Below are 19,855 nucleotides of genomic sequence, written 5' to 3'. Positions count from 1 at the left end.
TTATTCATACTAAGATTATAGAATTTATCACTATATTATTGCCCAATAATAGTTACTGATAGATGATAATGAATTTTGCAACATATGAAAAATGTTATGCCTGAACAGGAATTGAAATTTACACCTCTTGAGCAGAAAAATACTTCTACTTTGCCGTAGAGACTGGGATAATAATAGTTTACCTATTACAATTACTGTTTCAAATAAAATATGCAGTGTCTGAGAATTTTTTACAGATACATCATTTATAAATGTAAAAAAGTTCAAATTTTTGTTATGTTGACATTATTAAACATTAGTCCCAATTAGATAAAACAAAGTTGGACATGATTTGTACACAAGCAATCAGTTTTGAAAGTTGGGTTTTTCCATAAAGATCTGATCTTCCAATTTACATGTTTCATGACAAATGGAATTTACTAAACTTCAGGTACATCGTGTTTGTGCCTGCGCTTATGAGAGTGTAAAATTCTGTATTTTCATTCAATCAACATGTATAAGATTTTCAATTGATTATGTATGATATTCTTCATACTAAAGTAGAAATTACTGCTTAATTTCATCATAAACTTATTTGTTTAAGGTGAAAAGTTTTGAAGTATCTCAACATAGCAAAATAGTGTGGTAAAATTAACATATTAGCTGCACTATTTTTTTAATGCTTGTAATTTTCATGTCTTGCATGTCCCCATTGTCCAGTATTCATGTTTCCAGTGGTGCATTACAGGACACCTTATCTTGTAAGCTTTCACTTCATCTAATTCTGTGAGTAATAGAACTATTTCTGTATTTTATATTCAAATGGTACAGTACTGTTCATCCAGGTCTGGTACAAGCTTAATCTTTCTAACATCAGAATTTTTTATCTTCGGAATTACTCTGTATAATTTAAAACAAATGAAGAAGGTAGTTAAAAAATATACTTGTCGCACAGAAGTGAAATCGATGGAACAATAAGATGCGTCACTGTAAAGCTCATACACAACTTTCGTACCACAGCCAATGTGTTAAAAGTGAGAAGGTACAAATTTACTGTCGGGTTAAAATTCAAAACACAAAAAAATCATGATAACCACTTTCTTAACAGAATATTATTGCTTATTGTCAACTTTCTGCTTTATAGATGCTATTAATGCAGCTTCCTATTTTATTTACTGAATAAATTTATCAGTTAATATTGAACAAACTATGAGAAATTCAGTCTGCCTACTATATAATGCGTATCCACACTGCTCATAACATATAGAATTGTTATTAAAGACCAGTAGGGAAGTTATGATTTATTTGTTACACAGCTGAAACCTTACATGTGTTTACATTTTTTCATTTCATTAAATTTTTGTTTATTATTTTATTTTTGATTTTTATAATTTTGTATATCTGTTAATACAAAAATAATTCTAAATGATTGTTTTGTTGTTTCAGCTGTTTTTCATTTTGAGAAAGAAAAATGAGCATGTATCAACGTTGCACGTCATACATCATGGTTGTATGCCCATGAGTGTCTGGATGGGAATGAAATTTGCACCTGGTAAGTTGCTGTCAGCAAGTGTGTGTTGTTATTATAGAATGAAATTGTATTTCAAATAGTGATTGGATTAATTATTAGCAAATCATTTAATTTTAAACTAAAAATTTCTATAATTTCAAAAACTTATGTACTACCTTTTTATAACCTAATTATATTTTTGGTCGTATGTATTTTATATTAAAGTCAATCTATTTTTCATGATCTGAATAAGCCTTTCATTTGCTAATGTGTTAGAATTTATTAACAAAGATTATTAACAGTATTTTTTACTAAATTTATCTATTTAGACACTTCTGTCCTTTTGAGTTAATACCGTACTAAGAATTGAATAACGAGTAATATTGCTCAGTAATTTTTTAAGTTCAATGCCTTATTTATTTATTCTTTTTTTCTCACAATAAAACTTCACATATGGATCGCCTTTCAGGTGTACTGTAACTTTTTATTTTTATGAATACTGACAGGAATACAATACAATTGTTGCTTATACAAGTGTTATTCAGTAGTTAAATTTGTATATTTTTTTTAATTCTTCGTAAACCAGATGTTCTATTTTCAAAAACCTACCTTATGAAAATAGAAAATATTCCTCAGTGCTAAAGAACTTAATGTAAAAAAAATATTAGCTATTTAATTAAATAAATCAAAATCCACATGGTTCTGGGAAATAGGGGGAAAAAATGAAAAATGCTGGAATCAACACAGACATACTAAGGGACAGAGCACATTTTAAAGAAGCAACTAAAAGCAGGTTTTCAGGAAGAATCAAGCAATAGAAGAAAGTCACATAAGAAAAGGAACAACATTCTCAAAGGATAAAAGTAGTATGGGCACAAACAAAATGGAAGATAAGGAAACATGGCCAATATTGATTTTTCATACTGTCTACTCATAAAAAAGATTATTCTAAAAGGTAGGGAAAAAATACAAAACTTCAGTTAAAAGTTTGTTTTTCTTTCAGCATGAGTATTTCAGTAATTCCTGTTTCTTTTAGTAGTATCAATTTAAAACTTCTTGTTTCTTTTAAATATTTATTTTTTTTTATATGTAGTCAAATATAATTAACAGTTTTTCACTTTGTCGCTATTTTAATTACTTTTATGCCTTATTCTTTAGTTTCAGAATTTTGTGTTTTAATTCTAAAATATCATCTACAGTTTTTTTGGTTTTTTTTTAGAAGACTATTAGTTGTGTTTCTTGCTATTAGATTAATAAAAATACCTACAAAGATGTAATTAATGAAAAAATGTAAAAGAAAAATGACTGGACAACTGTATAACTCAAAGACAAAAATCTTTGACAAAAATGGTAAAATAATAAAGTCTCACTAAAAAAAACAGACAGTATAAGAGAATGGATATTTAATTTAATCCCATTAAATTGATATTAAAAATACTATATTAGTATGAAAACAATGAAGATTAAAATGTTAAAACAACATTGAATGAGTTGAAATGAAATTATTGTTGAACAGACTCTTGGACAACTATAATTATCCCTTTCCTTCATTCAATCAATCTCCTGTTTCTATCAGATTTTGGAGATAGTTGTTGCAATAGTCATATGTCAAATGATCATAAAATAAAATAGTTTATTGTAGTTTATATCATATGATTAAATAATTTTGTGTTAAGCAGATTAAATTGAAAGTATTGTACCTTTAACTGATTGAAATCAGGATCACTTATTATTAGAATTCAACTATTCACAGATATTGCAGTTCCCTAACCCAGTTACTAGGTTGAATGAATCTGATTTTAGAGCCTAATTCTGTGAAGAACAAACATCATTGTAAATCAGTGTCTTCAGAGCAGTTATGTTTTTAAATTATTACTATGGATGTTAATTTGAAGACAGCACTCATTCTTTAATTTCATTATTTTTAATATACTCTTCTATCAATTTGCATTAATTAAGTTTATTTAAAATCAAAAATAAATAAATAATGCTTCAAATCTACATAAACAGTTTTCTCAGTTAACATAGTTAAAGATGTAGTTTCTTACAGACATTGGCATATGTACAGGATTTAAGGCTTATCACTTTATTGATTGTTTGTTATTCTTTACTGGTTGCCGCACCTCCCTATCATCATTTGCATTTGATCATTAAAGTTTTAAAATTAATATGGCAACTGTTAGATTTGAGCCAATGATTTTTATTGGACTTAAAAACGTAGTACTAGCTAACTCTTGTTGACAACTGGTTGCTGTGTGGAATGTTAATATAATGAACAAAAGAAATGTATGAAAATTTTTGGAACAAATGTGCATGAATATATATTTGAATGCTGTTTTTTTTTTTTAGATTATGTTCATCAACTTTGTGTCACAATATTTAAAATTGGTGAAAAAAAGGGTGCTGTATTATACAGTGCATTTGGAAAGTTGCTGTGCACTGGAGTTATGGAAGTGAAATGACGAAACTTTCTTAATTATTTATTACTTTATATTTTTATTTCATTATTTTAAAGAAACAGATATATAACTGAAATAGTTTATAAAATGTGCTAAAAAAGAACTCCAACATCAGTACAACACTGCACACATTTCAATTTGTTTTCAAACACTAACCAGCTGATGGCATGTTTCATACGTTTGCCGTTACTGTGATTTTTAGTTTGTCAATTTTGCATGGTCTGTTGCAATACACTGCTTGTTCTGTTACCCCTATAGAAATTAATATGGGAGAGTCAGATAGGACAATAGGGTGATCAGTTATGCAGAAACTCCCTTGAAATGATTTGTTCACAAAGATAATAAATCAAAAAGTCATTGACCTGTTAGCTGTGGACCATCTTGTTGGAACCAACTATGATTGATTTCCATTTCTATTAACTTACTGATGAAGTTTGTTAAAACAGCACAATAACAATCACTATTAACTGCATTTTCAGAAATAATTGGACCTACAATGCACTATCTACTCACACTGACCCAGACTCCAATTTTCACTTCGTGTAAAGATTGTTCATGTTTTTGTGGGTAATAGTTGTTGACTACAGTCATGTATTTTGTGAACTTTCCTGTATAAACCATGCTTCATCTGTAAAAAAACGTAATGTGGAGGATACCTACAGAATTTTGGTCAATAAAATGTAGTTTAAGTGGCCTTCCATTTTGATCAGAATCTTGAACAGAGCCTGTTGCCTGAAATCTTTTGATAAGAGTTAGAACTATATTGTGGTGAGGAACAGGGTATATGCAAACTTTTCAGAAAACTTGTACTTCACTAAATCGTTATACTGGGTGATTTTTTTAGTCTTGTTACCCAATTGTTAATGTCTCTTTCTAAGAAATTTTGTTTTGTGACATGAAGTTGGTGGCGCTACTCAAGTTTTGTGCCGTTTCTGGTCGTGTTACGAACAGAATGTCTTTTACCTTAGAACAACAAGTTTTCATTCTTGAACAATATTTTGCTACGAAATCGTACGCGAGTGTAAAATAATCATTTCAAATTAAATTTGTTGGTGATCCTCCGCCAAAAAAAATGTCAATTTCTAGGCTAGCAAACCGATTTCGAGAGACAGGTAGTGTTTGCGACAGAAAACATAGTGGTCGACCAACTCGCTTGACAGATGACGTTTTAGAGAATGTGAAAACAAGATACCTCAATTTTCCACGGAAAAGTTTATGAACACTTTCCACGCAAGTCGGTTTGTCATATTCGAGTGTTGAGAAAGCTGCTAAAAAATTGAAATTGTATCCGTATCGCGTACGATTAGTCCATGGACTTCAGTCTCCAGATTTAAACAAGCGATTGCAATATTGCCGTTGGTTAAGGTCACTCGTAAATGATAACGGAATCAATTTTTAAACAGTGTTCTTTAGTGCTGAAGCTTGGATCCATCTCGATGGTTATGTGAACAGTTAAAACTGTCGAATTTGGGCGATTGAAAATCCTAACGCTTTACAAGACAAATCTTTGCATCCTGAAAAAATTGGTGTGTGGTGTGCGATATCTCGTCATCGTATAGTTGGATCCATATTCTTCGAACAGACAGTAAATGGTGAAGTATACAGGAATATTGTGCGCCAATTTGTGTCCCTCCTGGAACCTCAAGAACTATATTGCTGGTTTCAGCAAGACAGCGCTATATGCCACACGTCTTGAGAAACCATGGATTTTCTGCAAGAGTTCTTTGATGATTGAATAATAAGTAAGGGCTTATGGCCTCCAAGGTCCCCAGACCTCACACTACTTTTTGTGGGTCTATATTAAGTCCAAGGCCTTCAAATACAATCTTCACACTATTGATGAACTTAAAGTCAATATTACAGACTTAATCACGAATATTTCCAATGCAACTCTTAAAAAGGTTTCTACTAATATGCTGAAAAGAGTCCATGCGTGTATAACCGCAAGGGGTGGGAATTTTGAGCATATTCTTTAACAATTATGTAAGTAATAGCGTTTTAATTAAATCTCTTTTGTAAGTAACAAATACATTTTTGTATTCCACCTAAATTTCCCTTTCTTAAATTAAATTTAAAATTGGATAACAGGACTAAAAAATCACTCTGTACTTGTCACCCTCATGAAAGACTTGTTCAACAAGAAAAATGTATTCCTCTACCGAAAGAACTATTCTGTTTTTTCCCAGCTATTGATTTCAGTAAATGAAACGAAGCCTGTTCAGTCACAACTCAACAACAGTCTTGGTTTATAACTGAGCAATGCCCAACAATCCCACAAGGCAACCATTCTAAAACTGAAAGAACAGAATGCACTACATAATTCTAAAGTTTTCTGTACAGCAACTTTCTGAATACCCAGTATAGTAATACATTTCACATTCTTCTGCAGATGTGACATGATGTTTGCTTGAAAAATTCAGATAGGATACTTTTAGTTCCCCATCGTATATTGTCCAGACATAGCTCAAAGGAACGTTTATCTGTTCATATAGTTGAAGGATTATATCTTAGTGGTGGGCAGTGATAATACATAGAAAATTGGCTGTGGTATTTTGTGTATTTTAATATTAAAAAAAAGGTAAGGAAAAATTTGTAAATTATAAACATTTTTGAAAATAAAACTGTCTTTACATTTAACGTAGCTGTTTTAATATAACAAAATTCCTTTTTTCTGTTTTATTAAGGTGGCCATAGCACATTTTTCGCTCTGTTGAACACATTTGTACATATTATTATGTACTTCTATTATATGGTTGCTGCATTAGGGCCTCGTTTCCAGAAATATATCTGGTGGAAGAAATACCTTACATCGATGCAAATGGTATGTAATATTGTTTTGTTTTTATAATAATTATTATATCTGTTTCTTTTAATAGAAATCAATATGGTTCATAAAAAAACTTATGATCAATGAAAAAAAAAGGTTTTTACTGCTTTCTCTGTGCTAACAATTAAATTATTTGTTGTTACAAATTAAATATTAGTTTTTGTTCACCTTGTATTGTTAATAAAAAAATTCAGTTTTTCATTGTAGTTTTACAATATTATATAATCACACTACAGAACACCATCTGTGTACACAAATGCCTATTATTATCATTTTTCTTTTTGTTTTACTAAAATTAATAAAAAATTTATCTATATATTGGGAGAGAGAAGTTGGTTGAATATTACATTTGAAGTCCAGTCATACTTTGCTGATTGTAATTTTAATATCTTCTTTTACATCAGAAAACAGAAAGTGTTTTGTGATTTATACAACAACACTAGTGAACAAAAAATGTGTAACACCACTGAAGAAGAAATATATGTGGTTTAAGGGGAGAAGCCCTACAAAAAATAATTCTTTAATTTTATATATTACAAATTCCAGGCCCTACAAATTAATTTTACTATTTCTTTACATTTTTATTAAATATTTAGTCAAAAATAATTCCCCCACCCACTAATATTCAGGTGAAAGTGAAAAATTAAGAATTTACAGAAAAAATCATAGCCAATTTAGTTTTAATGCTATTTTTCAATTTTTTTTTTTTTTTAATTGAAGATAAAAACTATGTTCTATTTTTCTTCTATGCATTTTAAACAATTTCTCATGAGTGGGAAATTGTTTTCCAATCAGCAATATTGTATCGTTATGATTTGCTTGTATATATTTTCTTTTAATTTTCTTTACAGCAATTTCAGTGTATCCATGCTTGGAAAAATAGAGCAAATACTACTGAAAAAGTAAAAAATATTATGTCTCTATCTGGTAAGGAACTTAAGTTATGATTTTTTTTCATATCCAAAAGATGAAAAACAAAAACTTACAGGAAATGTCATTCAACGTTACAAAACCACATGTATATAATTTTCTCATTTGGTACCTTATCTAATTTAGAATTCTCCAGCTGCATATGCAATGACTTCTGCTTCTTTTTTTCTTTTCTTTCTTCATCTATTCCATTTGCAACCTACTCCTTTAATTTGATGATCGCATCATAATAATTTCCTCTTTCCTTCAGTGATCATGTCTTCTTTTTAAGATTCCACTGATTTTCCCTGGTGACACAGAAGCTCCTTCCATACTACCTATTACTGCTGTGTTAGTAAAATTAAATTCACTTGTTACCTCTGTCAGTGTTATTTCTATTACCGATCGTGAAACACGTTTAGTTTTCTCGCATTTTTTCCATAAAAGACTGTGGAAATTCTCATTGGCATTTTGAGTACTTCTTTCAGATACCAGTTTAATAAATCTTCATCAGTGAGCCTGCAATAAATTGGTGCTGTGTATCTTAATATGAGGGCATCAAAAAATAAAGTGAAATTCAAAAAATCAATATATTTATTTGTACTTACATAAATTATGCATGCATTATTTTTCAATATAATCCCCTCCTATGTCTGTGCACTTAGTCCATCATTTAACAAGCTTTTGAATTCTTTCCTGGAAGAAAATTTTCGGTCTGGTGTGCAGAAAACTTTTCACTGCTTCTATGGCCTCTTTCATCAGATTGAAAACGATTCCCTCACAACTCTTCTTTTAATGGGCCAAAAAGATGAAAATCGATTTGAACCAGGTAAAATAAATGATAAACCTGTACTTGACTAGAGGGTGGTCCAGCAGCTCAAAACCGAGTTCTTAAAGGCAAAGGACTGTTTTTTGGCCATATGAGGTCAAGTGTTATCCTGAAGCAAAATCACACCTTAGAAAGTTTACCACATCGTTTGGATTTGATTTTTTGCTTCAGTAAATGCAGTAACTCATAGTAGTTGTCATTGTTTACTGATTGACCTTTAGGTGTGAAGTAAACCAAACGTGAATCATCCATATCCCAGAGTATAGTCATCAACACCTTTCCTGCAGACATCTGAGTTTTGAACTTTTTTACTGTGGGATGTGAAGGATGTTTCCAAACTAAACTTTGTCTTTTACTCTCTGGTTCAAAGTGGATGGACCCATGTCCCATCAACAGTTATTATTCACTTAAGAAATGAGTCTTCTTGATATTAGTAACGTTTCAAAAGCTTCTGAGAAATTTTTAAACAATTCTCTTTGTGGGTACTGGTCAGTTGCCATTATATTCAACTTACTTGCAATGTAATCAATTGCAATTCATCGATTACTGAGAATCATTTGTTTAATCGCTTCAGTATTGTTGTTAGTCTTTGAAGTGGAAGACATACCTTGTCGCTGTTCATCACAGAGAGAAATCCATTCGTAGATCCTGCTTCCACTCAAACAGCGCTTTCCATATTGCTGCTGCATTCGATGAATAATCTCCACTGGTTTCACCCCTTCTGAACTGAAGAAACATATCGCTGCTCACATTTCTTCCTTCGTGCAATCGGACAAAGGAGCACTCATTTTAAACAGACTTTTAAACACAATCACAAATAACAATGAAACAATACTTTAAATGAATAGCTAATAGAGGTTAAGAGTTACAGCAGAACAGTCACTGCTCCCATATATGTGATTTGGAGGGAAATCAACATTTTCCTTTACTTTTTGACTTACCTTCATACAAATACAGTGATGGGTGTTCTAACATCATCAATGTGCTTTTTCGTTTTTAGCCGATGCTTGATTGTAAAAACACCAACCATCTTGTCCTTTAAAACATTTTGTGTATTTTGGCTCTTTGTCAGTTGAAATGCAATGATACAGCTTAGTTAATATAGATTTGGCATCTTTATAAGCATTACCATAGCACTTGGTTAGCTTTAAAATTGTGCTCTCTTTTAAATTTCCGAGAGCTTTCCCCCCTAACGTAATCTTTTGAGCCCTACAAACCTATATTTCATAATGCCCATTCCTAATCACAAAATTAAACAGTGAATGCTGCTAGTATAGCTAAATACAAAACTAAAAATTACAAATATACAAAATTCAAACTTAAGAACGTAAAAAACCATTTTATTTTATCTTGTTTCTGAACAAAGTTGCAGATTATGAAGTCTATGAGAATATAAGTTATATTCATTGAGGACATGTACTTGCAAAAATACCAATAACTTTATTTTTAAGTAGCATAGAATTAAAATAAATACTTTAATCAGGGTACTTTTACTCAGGAGGACCTACAAAATAGGTAAAAAAAAAAATTAGTTTTAAGCTTTTTTTGGCCAGGCTTCCTCACTTAATTCAAGATGAATTTAGAATTAGGTTTCCAAATGCACTATTACAATCTGATCACCATAAAATTTGAAGCAACAAGAAGAAAATTCTGGTTGGTGGGCTCACTGGTTCCCTAAAAACAATGAAAAAATTTTGAAGGGTTTGTTATTTATAAATATAAAGGCCATCCTTACTTTATTTTCTTCATGACGATCCTATATTAAATGAAAGGAATTTTTTGCAAGTTATTTGCATCCATTTTGTTTTTCATTTTTAGTGCAGAGGCTCCATATTTTTGCCAATCAATTTTATAGATATTATTTTTATCTTAATGAACATGTTAATCATAATAATTGTGAATATTTGTCAACTGATATCTTCATAAAATAATGTGATTAGTACTCAAGCACATGTTTTATGATATAGATAGAAAAGAATTAAAAGAAGGATCTGGATTAATAGGACAACTTATTTTAGGTAACTATTTTCTCAATAGCCTGGTTGAAGACGGTAGTAAAGTTATCAGATGTGGAAAGTCATTCTGGTTATAAAATTCAATTGCTTTCATGTCAGTAAGTTGAGCCCCCCCCCCCCCGTTTCTTAGAAATGGAAGCTTTTAATTTTTTTTTTTTTTTTTTTAAACATCTGATGAATTAAAGACACAGTTGATTTGCTTCTCTGGTCACTTTAGATAACAAATTATCAAATTATAATTTTGCTGTATTATTAAAAATTTAGTTTTTTCGTTCATTACAAAATTATGTACATGAAAATTTCAATTAAAAGTATATTTAATATTTTTAATCAAGATAAAAGTTATGTGTTTGTGAATTAATCATGATTTGTTGTATAGAACATATAGAAAATGGAAAAAGATATGCTTAATTTAAATGCAGTATTTAAAAGCAGTAAATTGTATTTTTTTACATTAGATAAGGCATATTAGATCTGGACGGTTGAAATAGGAGAAAAAATTTTTCCCAAGCATGAGACCAAGTAGAAAGGCTAAATATCTTATAGCTAATTTTCTTATTAACAATTTATTGAAAAAAAATTTTTTTCTATTTTCTTTCAGTTTTTCTTTAATATATCAGTTATTTATTAAAATCGCAATATGCCGCTAGCACTATTTGAAAGCTGAGAAAATTCTACACAATTTTGCTAGTGAGCGCATTTTTTTACCAACAGTAGATTTGGCTGTATGTAATAAACTAAAAGTTGCTCACAAAGTAGACGCATGACTGCTGCAGCAACATATATATTTATGAGTCACGCACACTATAAGCAATTGCCCTTAACTTTTGATCCATTAAAGATATTTGAGAAATTCAAAATGGTACATAAACTAATAATAAGAAAATTTATAAAAATTAACTTCAGGACAATTAATTAATCATATTTTGAATGTGTGATTTCCCGGTTTTATTGTTTAAGTGTGAAGTTTTCTAATTCGTTGATATAGCCCTGTACTTACAAACAAATTTTGAAATATTAAAAGTTTGTAATTTCTTCTTAAGGCTATTATCTACAAATTCTATAAGGGATATATCTATAGGCTCTTTTATTTCTTTTTAACAAATTTCCAGTTGTCTCGTACAAAAAATGCATTTTCGTGTCGTCTCCAATTAGAGAAACCAATCACATTTATAGTAATTTTTTAAATTTAAAATTTATTTACCACTTATCAATGGTAAAACATGCACATTTAGATGGTGGACATGTTTTACTAAAAATTAAATTTTTCAGTGACTTTTATTAGCAAAAAATTTAAATAATCTCCAAAAAGATGAAAATATCGCTATAAACAAATTGTTATAAAAAGATAATGAAAATAGATTTTTATTTAAAACTTGGTAAAGTTGTAGATAAATATGTTTTCTATTATGTAACTTTACAATAGTGAGTTTTAGAGTTTTGAAAAATTTGTTTATAAGTACAGGACTTAATCAACAAATTGGAAAATTTCACACTTAACAAGAAAACCACGAATCTAAACAATCTAATACTTTCAAAATATGATTAATTAATTACGCCTTATTACTTACATGCCATTTTGAATTTCTGAAATATTTTGTACATGTTTTGTGTGTGTTCTATTGTATGGTATAAAAATAGATTCTATAAATCAAATTATTAAGAGTAATATTTAACATTAAATTCTTATTTATTATAGAAGTTAATAAAATTTATACTTTATAAAATTGTTCATTAATTTATAACAGAACATTCACATAATTTTCTAGTTGAAGTTCAGCTAGTTTGTTTAAAGTTAATTTACATGTTAAAAAATGTTTAAAAATAAACATGAATATGTTTATTACTATACATAAAATGTAATTATTTGCCTTCAAATGAAGTATACTTATGATTTGTAAGTGTAATTCAATAATATAATGGTAAAAAAAAAGCTGTTATGATGAAAATGAATGATTGATACAGTTTTACAAAAGTATTAAATTAATGACGTGCTTGCTGTATAATGTAATGTACTTCTGTTGCTTGTATTGTTTGATTCACTCTTTGTTGTGAAATTTATCCTATAACTGGAAAAATTTAATTTTTTAAAAATTAATTTTTCCAGTTAGGTAGATAGTAAAAATTGGTTCACCAGAGTAATAGATGACCCCTCAAAGTTATGTCACATCTTATATTCATATCCTAGTTGTGAAAAATTTTAAAGTTGTAAACCAAAAAGCATTATAATACATAAGATATTGCAAAGAGACTTTTAAAAACTATCATAATATTTTTATCATATTAATAAATAAAATAAAATCATTCTTCATAATTTATGAGACTATTTCATGTCTCTAGCCTTTTATCATGCTTTAACGAGCATGGTAAGCCACATATATATTTTACTGGTTTTCCTTTCTCAGTATGCTCTAATGCCATTATAAGGGTGTTGGCATTTACATTTCACATTACTCAATTTTATAAATAAACATATTAAAATTAAAAACTAGCTCAGAAATGATACTGACCTTAACAAAAATTACTTACAACAATATAAAACAAATCATGTAACTGGTTAAATTGAAATTAGTTCAGAGAGAGTGCACTATACAATTTTTTTTGTAATTTATGAATTCTTAAATTATTTTCTTACATTGTTTTAAAATAGTGATTCAATTTTCTTATCTTTAACTATTTTTTTTATTTTGTATGTCACAGGTACAATTTGTTGCTATATTTGTACATCAGTTCCAGTTATTATTTATAGACTGTAATTATCCAAAGAGCTTTATGGTGTGGATTGGTCTTCACGGAGTTATGTTCCTGTTCTTGTTTTCAGACTTCTACAAAGAACGTTATTCAAACAAAAAGGACAAACACCAAGGAGCTTGCATGGTAATTGCTTGCATTTTTTTTCATTATATATATATAAAATAAGTAACTACTAAGCATCATTTATGAATGCATATAAATATAATAGAAACTCGTTGATTTACATAATAAGCTTATCAAATCTATGGATTCATCATCAATTATAAAATCATGTATCATTAGATGATTTTTGCATGATTGTGATAAAGCATTAGTGCCGTCGATAGTGTAAAATCTGGTAGTTTCAGACTGACTGAACTAAATATTGATAACAATTAAAGTAGATGATATTTGTATTTTTATTAGTACACTTGTAAAGTTTGCTATGAATTTAATGACCTTTAATTCTTTGCTTCTGTTTTGTTGTGTAAATATTTGTTGTATGCTTTTCGAATCTTATCATCTTATAAATTTTCTTTTCATTCATATTTATATATATTTTATCCATTTCTGTTATCCAAATCAAACATTTTACTCTGCCCATGTTTTGAATTATATCCCCTAAAGAAACAGCTTTTAAATTTCTTTTTTAAATTGTTGGTCAAATAGTAAAAAAATTGTCTGTATGATTTCAAATTTACATTGATGAATACCATTTTTTTCAAAAAATTTAGTCGAGTTTCATGGGATCCTCCATTATCAGTCTGTACACAATTCTATAATTACATCAACAAATAACAAACAAAACAAAATTTTTTTTTTAAATTTAGAAAACATAAACACTCAAACCATATTCAAGGTCTGCGACTAAAGTAATGAGACTGGTTCAAAAAAACTTTTTATTTAAAATCCTATTATACATGGACTCTTCTTATCACCTTCGAAATAGTTCCCTTGGGAAGCCATGAAATGCTTCAGATGGTTGGTTACATTTTTGTTTATGTTTTCTACTGTTCCAAAATGATGTCCTTTGAGGTGTTTTTTTAAAGTCGGGAACAGGAAAAAGTCGTAGGGGCTCAAGTCAGGTAAATAAGGTGGTTGAGGAACTACAGGAATGTTTTTCTTTGCCAAAAATTCGTTAATTGAGAGTGCAGTGTGACAAGGTGGATTGTCATTGATGGCTGGTCTCACGCAGGCAACTCTTTTCTGCAGTCTTTCAAGAATTTGTCAGTAAAGATACCGATTTACAGTCTGTCCTGTAGGCAAAAACTCCTTTGAACAATGCCATTACTATTGAAGAAACAAATTAGCATAATTTTGATTTTTGATTTACTTTTTTGGGATGTGATGAGTTTGAAATGTGCCACTCCTTGCTCTGGCGTTTTGTTTCTGGGTTGTACTCAAATATCCGAGATTCATCACCAGTAATAACATTTTTTTTAGAAAATCAGGATCAGTTTCAATTTGTCCTAGAAGATCGTGGCACACTTTCACCCTGTTGTTTTTTTGTTTAACAGTCAGGTTTTTTGGGACCAATTTTGCATAAATTTTTATCATGTGCAATTTGTTTGTCAAAATTGGATGGACTATGGTAGATTCAAATTCAATTGTTCTGCAATCATTCTGACAGTTAATCGCCATTCTTACCATATCAAAGTCTCTGATTCGCTCAACATTGTTGCCACTTTTTGATGTTAATGGTCTTTCAGAGCGTGGATCGTTCACAACTGATTCCTGACCATCTGAAAATGCCACTTAAAAATTTGGGTTTGTGACAGAGTGTCATCTCCATATGCCCTTGTCAATTTTGAAAAAGTTTCAGTAGCACTCTAACTGAGTTTAACACAAAACTTGATTACACAACATTGCCCATAATCAGTATCATTCATTTTTGTAACGCACAACAAAAACTTGTTTAACAAAAAGTTTGTTTACATTTCACATGGGAACAGTAGACTAAAAATATTAATACCTAATATAAATTAGCTGTTCATGTAACCATATGTTTACTAGTAACTTTACAGTGTTGCCACTGTGGCTGAAAAAAAAAACTGGTCTCATTACTTTATTTACAGACCTCATGTATATATATATATATATACATACATACATACATACATACATACATACATACATACCAGGTCTCCCAAAAGTCGCTTGGCTGAGAAATACAATATTTCAAAAGCTGAAAACATACTTGTACTATTAAATCAACAATAATTTTCTTATACATTGGAAAACTTATTATACATTTTTTTTTTCAATTGTTAACAATAGTTGCTCAATATGCTACCTATTTACTTAAGTACATTTTTCACAATGGTTTTTTACATTTGAAACCAATTTTTTATATAAATCTTTATGTTAACGGTTCAGATTCATTTTCGATTATTTTTGTAAGTGTTGCAAATCTCTAGGCTTATGAAAGAAAACATTTATCTTTCAAAATTCCCCAAACTGAAAAATCTGACAGTAAGATTACATGCTCTTGGTGGCCAGTCAGTTATACCATGTTTTCTGATCCAGTCATCAAGGTTACTGCTTATACACTGTCTTACCAATAAACTGTAATGTGATGGGGCACCATTTTGTTGCCAGATTAAACTGATATTTTCAAACAAAGTATTATTTTGTAGCTCTGTTAAACTACTTATAACATTTCAAGGTATAGACTTAACAGTGCCACCACTTCATACATCAGCCCACTTATTGATGCCCGCAACATTCAATTCTTGCTCAAGTTTGCAGATTTGTGTTGCTCCAGTACACACAGTTATGACAATTGACACAACTGTTTAAAGGAAGCTTTATCTGTCCACAAAATGTGATTTTTAAAGTTTTGCTCTGCCTCACAGCATATTAAAAATCACTTGCAGAACTCAAGACACTTGTTGAAGTCGTCTTCTATTAAACTTTGATGCAATTGTCAATGATAAACTTTTAGTTTCAGTGCTTTCAATATGTAATGCACACTGCTGTGAGTAATATTCAACGCAGATCTTTTACAAATAGATTTCTCAGTCAAGTGACTTTTGAGACACCTAGTTTATTAAAAAACAACTTATTTTCAAAAATTATGAAAATATATTTCATAAAAATCTTTTGATGAGTGCTTTATTTTGTGATGATTTATCTTTTTTCTTTCTGATAGTTACATTTTTTGTTTCTTTTTTTTATAGTGAATTCCTTTAGTTGATGTTTGGGTGATGTGAATGTGTCAATTAGCCTGTGCATTATTTGAGGTCAGGTTGTCTGATATGTGATGGATGAGTGTCTGTTATTGTTGGTTTTCTGTATATTGTTAAAGTCTGTTTTTATTGTTACTTTTTGTATTATTTTTGTTAAAATTTATTTGTGTATGTTGTAAACTGGCAAAATAGGAAAAGCTATATTTTCTACTGAAAACTGATTGCTAGATGACCTTGACAATTGTAAACAGTCATCATGTTTTAAGTAAAAATTTTTTAATATTGTTTTTGGACATCGCATTATTTCAATAACCATTTATCTTTGTTCTTTCTTTATATTAAAGCTATATATACTTGCAGTCTGACCTATAACTTTTTTGTATACCTTAAAATTTATTCATATTATCTTATTTGTTGCATTGCTACACGGAAATATGTTATCAGCATGTTTATCTTATTTATACAGATATGTTTGTGTTTTTTATGTATTATTAAAAAAAATTATTTTTAAGATGCTTGTTGGGTCACGGAGTTGTCTGTAACATTTGTTTAAATTGTAATTTAATTTTTTTTTTACTGTATAATATGCTCATATTTTTGAAATTTAATCAGTCAATATTAATCACTGTTTTACAATATATTTCTAGAATGATGAGTTTTTCTGATGATAAGATTTTTATGTAGAGGTTTTTTATTTATCAGATAATGTTAATGTTGAATTATGAAGTAAGTTGTATTTGTTAACTAGTTTATGCGTGTTACAGGTTGTTCAACTTTTAAAATGGCTCCATCACTTGTTAGTTTACTAAATACATATTTTTTAAATGCATGTATTAATGTGAGATGATGGGTAAAATAATGTGTAAAATGTTGGTACAACTGGAGCTGTAGTGGGGAAGACTGTTTATTGCCTGCACGTTTGAGTATTGCTGGTCTGTGCTGATCATTGGCTTTTGAACAAGATGTTTTGTTATTTGTTAAAATTCCGTTAATTGTTGAAGAATGTGAATTTGTGATGGAAAATTATTTAGAGATGTCATGTGTAAGTGGAAGTTAAGGGAGAAATTTTTAAATTAAGCCCCAGTGAAGAGTGTTATTCAGAAGTTAGTTAAAAAATTTTGTGAAACTGATTTGGTGTTATACCAGAAATGTGCCTGACACGAGATACACAGCATTGGTCATACAGCATGACTGCTGATGGCAACAGGACAGTGCCACTTATTTAGAGCTCTCTCTACTGTGGAGATGCAACAGGATTTTTTCAATGGAAGAATCATTTGTAAAGGATTGTGGCCACCAAGATCCCTTGACCTAACTGGTCCAGACTTCTTTCTGTTGGGTTAGTTATTGTTTATAGGAGCAATCTACACACTGTGCAGGAGGTTAAAGACAAAGATTACCGATGCCATCCAGAAAATAAACAGGGTACAGCTAACAAGAATAGCCAGGAACATGGTCAAACATGTTGACAAGTGGTAGAAGTGGATGGAGGGTGGTATCATTTTCAACACCTGTAAATTATTATGTAAGTGTTTGCCAATAAACTATTATTTATAGACTAAACTAAGTGATGGGGCCTCTATTAACTTGAATACCCATATATTTAGAAATCTATATATGTTTCTTGATTTAATTTTGTTTGTAGACACATAACTAATATATATATTTATTTTGAAATGCTTGAAGTGTAGGAACTTTGGGAGATTTGATTGAAAGTTTTTTCTGTTTTTTTTTTTTTTTTCTAAATATGTTTAAATTTACTAATGATTTTTTTCTTTTCTTTTTTTTTTAGCCTGTTCTTGATGAAAAGGAAGGACAAGCTAATGGAAAATTATCAAATGGTAAACAAACTAGCAATGGTTATACAAAACAGAGCGGTAAAACTTCAGATTACACTAATGATTATTCAGCCGTATATTCTAGCTGTTATTCAAATGGAGTTAACAATGGGTATATGACACCTATGCAAGCTTCTAATAATGAAGAATCACGGAAGACAAAATAGCATTATTATAATTATTATTGTCATTATTATTATTGTAATTATAATCATTATTATAAATATTGTCGCCAGCTTCTTAAGCTTTCACCGTCATTAAATTTCCATCATCATAACTTTTCACTGAAATTTTCTTCATCACATGTTATCATCATCATTTAACAATCACTGTTATTGTCACTGGAAAACTTATCGTCATCATCGTTGATAGGTTAATTTTTATAAATCACTCGGGTTTTCTTATTTTTTGTTGTCTTTTTTAACCCTATTGTTGTATACATAAATATTATTATAATATTTAATAATTATACAGTACTGTTGTTGTATTTTTTTTATATATCTAAATATATATTTATATTATATACATAATACAAACAAATAAATAAAAATAAAAAACAATCACATTTTTATTAAATGAATTATAGAATTAAAATGTATGTAATATTCATATTAGGATATTTTTTAATTTGTTTATTTTTTTTTGTTATTTATTTTATTTTTTTTTACACAACAAATTGTATGTTTTGAAGATACTAAATATTTACGATAAAATCGTGTTTATTTTTTAATTAATCTACGATCTAACTGGTGTATAAGACAATTGTTATTTATACATCAGTCTGTAAAAATATTATTGTTGAACAGTTTGGCATGTACATAAAATAATGTTGTAACTTATATTTATAAATAAAAGAAGTATAAATATATTATACATTATAAGTGTGATTTATTTGAAATACAGTGGAACCTGCGAATAACGAGCTCACTTGTAACGAGAACTTGGTTGTAACGGGCAAAATTCTGAGATTTGTTTGGTTTTCTATCTCATTAATAAATTAACTTGCTTTTAGCGAGGTATAGACGCATCATAAACTTTGTTATGACGCAAGGGAATCTCAATGCAATAATGTTGTGTTGGTAATCTCGACACAAGGGATATTCCATTTCTTTATTTACGACTTATACGTAAAGATTGTGATATTTTATCTTAGGCTTGTTCAATTCAGGTCTGAAGGGTAAACAAAAGGTTTATAATAGGACGTTGTACAGTACTTACAATTCAAGTACATACAGTGCAAGTTCCATTGCAGTATTACAAAGGTTGGTAGTTACAGTTTTTTAATTACTCGTGTTTTCCTGTTTGCAAAATTCCAGGAAAGACTGGAGCCAAACAATGATTCATCAAAACCACCCAAACAGGTTCATCAAACTCTTTAGCATATTTTAAACGATTTAAGTGAAAGTCAAAAGAGGGGCATGGTTAAAGATAAATTTTACCTGTCCTACCCCCACTGGTAAATTCATAATATAATTTTTAGATTAAAAATACAATACTGTACCATAGAATCAGTTAAACAAACAACATTGTGTTAAAATGATCAATCGGATACCCAGTAGCCAAATACA

General features: G+C 29.4%; 1 protein-coding gene across 2 annotated transcripts in view; it reads left to right on the top strand.

The window, feature by feature from the left end:
* LOC142332731 (very long chain fatty acid elongase AAEL008004-like) overlaps positions 1–19,160 on the top strand; it is a 271,686-nt gene extending 252,526 nt beyond the window's left edge. For both annotated transcript variants that reach the window (XM_075379328.1, XM_075379329.1), the window contains exons 5-8: positions 1,426–1,531; positions 6,633–6,769; positions 13,229–13,405; positions 18,242–19,160. In XM_075379328.1, the coding sequence (XP_075235443.1) occupies positions 1,426–1,531; positions 6,633–6,769; positions 13,229–13,405; positions 18,242–18,454 (633 nt within the window). In that variant the 3' untranslated portion in view covers positions 18,455–19,160. The remainder of the gene's footprint in view (positions 1–1,425; positions 1,532–6,632; positions 6,770–13,228; positions 13,406–18,241) is intronic.
* Positions 19,161–19,855: the final 695 nt, after the last annotated feature.

This window comes from Lycorma delicatula, chromosome 12 (assembly GCF_047948215.1).
Source record: "Lycorma delicatula isolate Av1 chromosome 12, ASM4794821v1, whole genome shotgun sequence".
Taxonomy (NCBI): Eukaryota; Metazoa; Arthropoda; class Insecta; order Hemiptera; family Fulgoridae; genus Lycorma; species Lycorma delicatula.
Note: the sequence above shows the minus strand (reverse complement) of the source record. Positions and strands in the feature narration are given on the sequence as shown.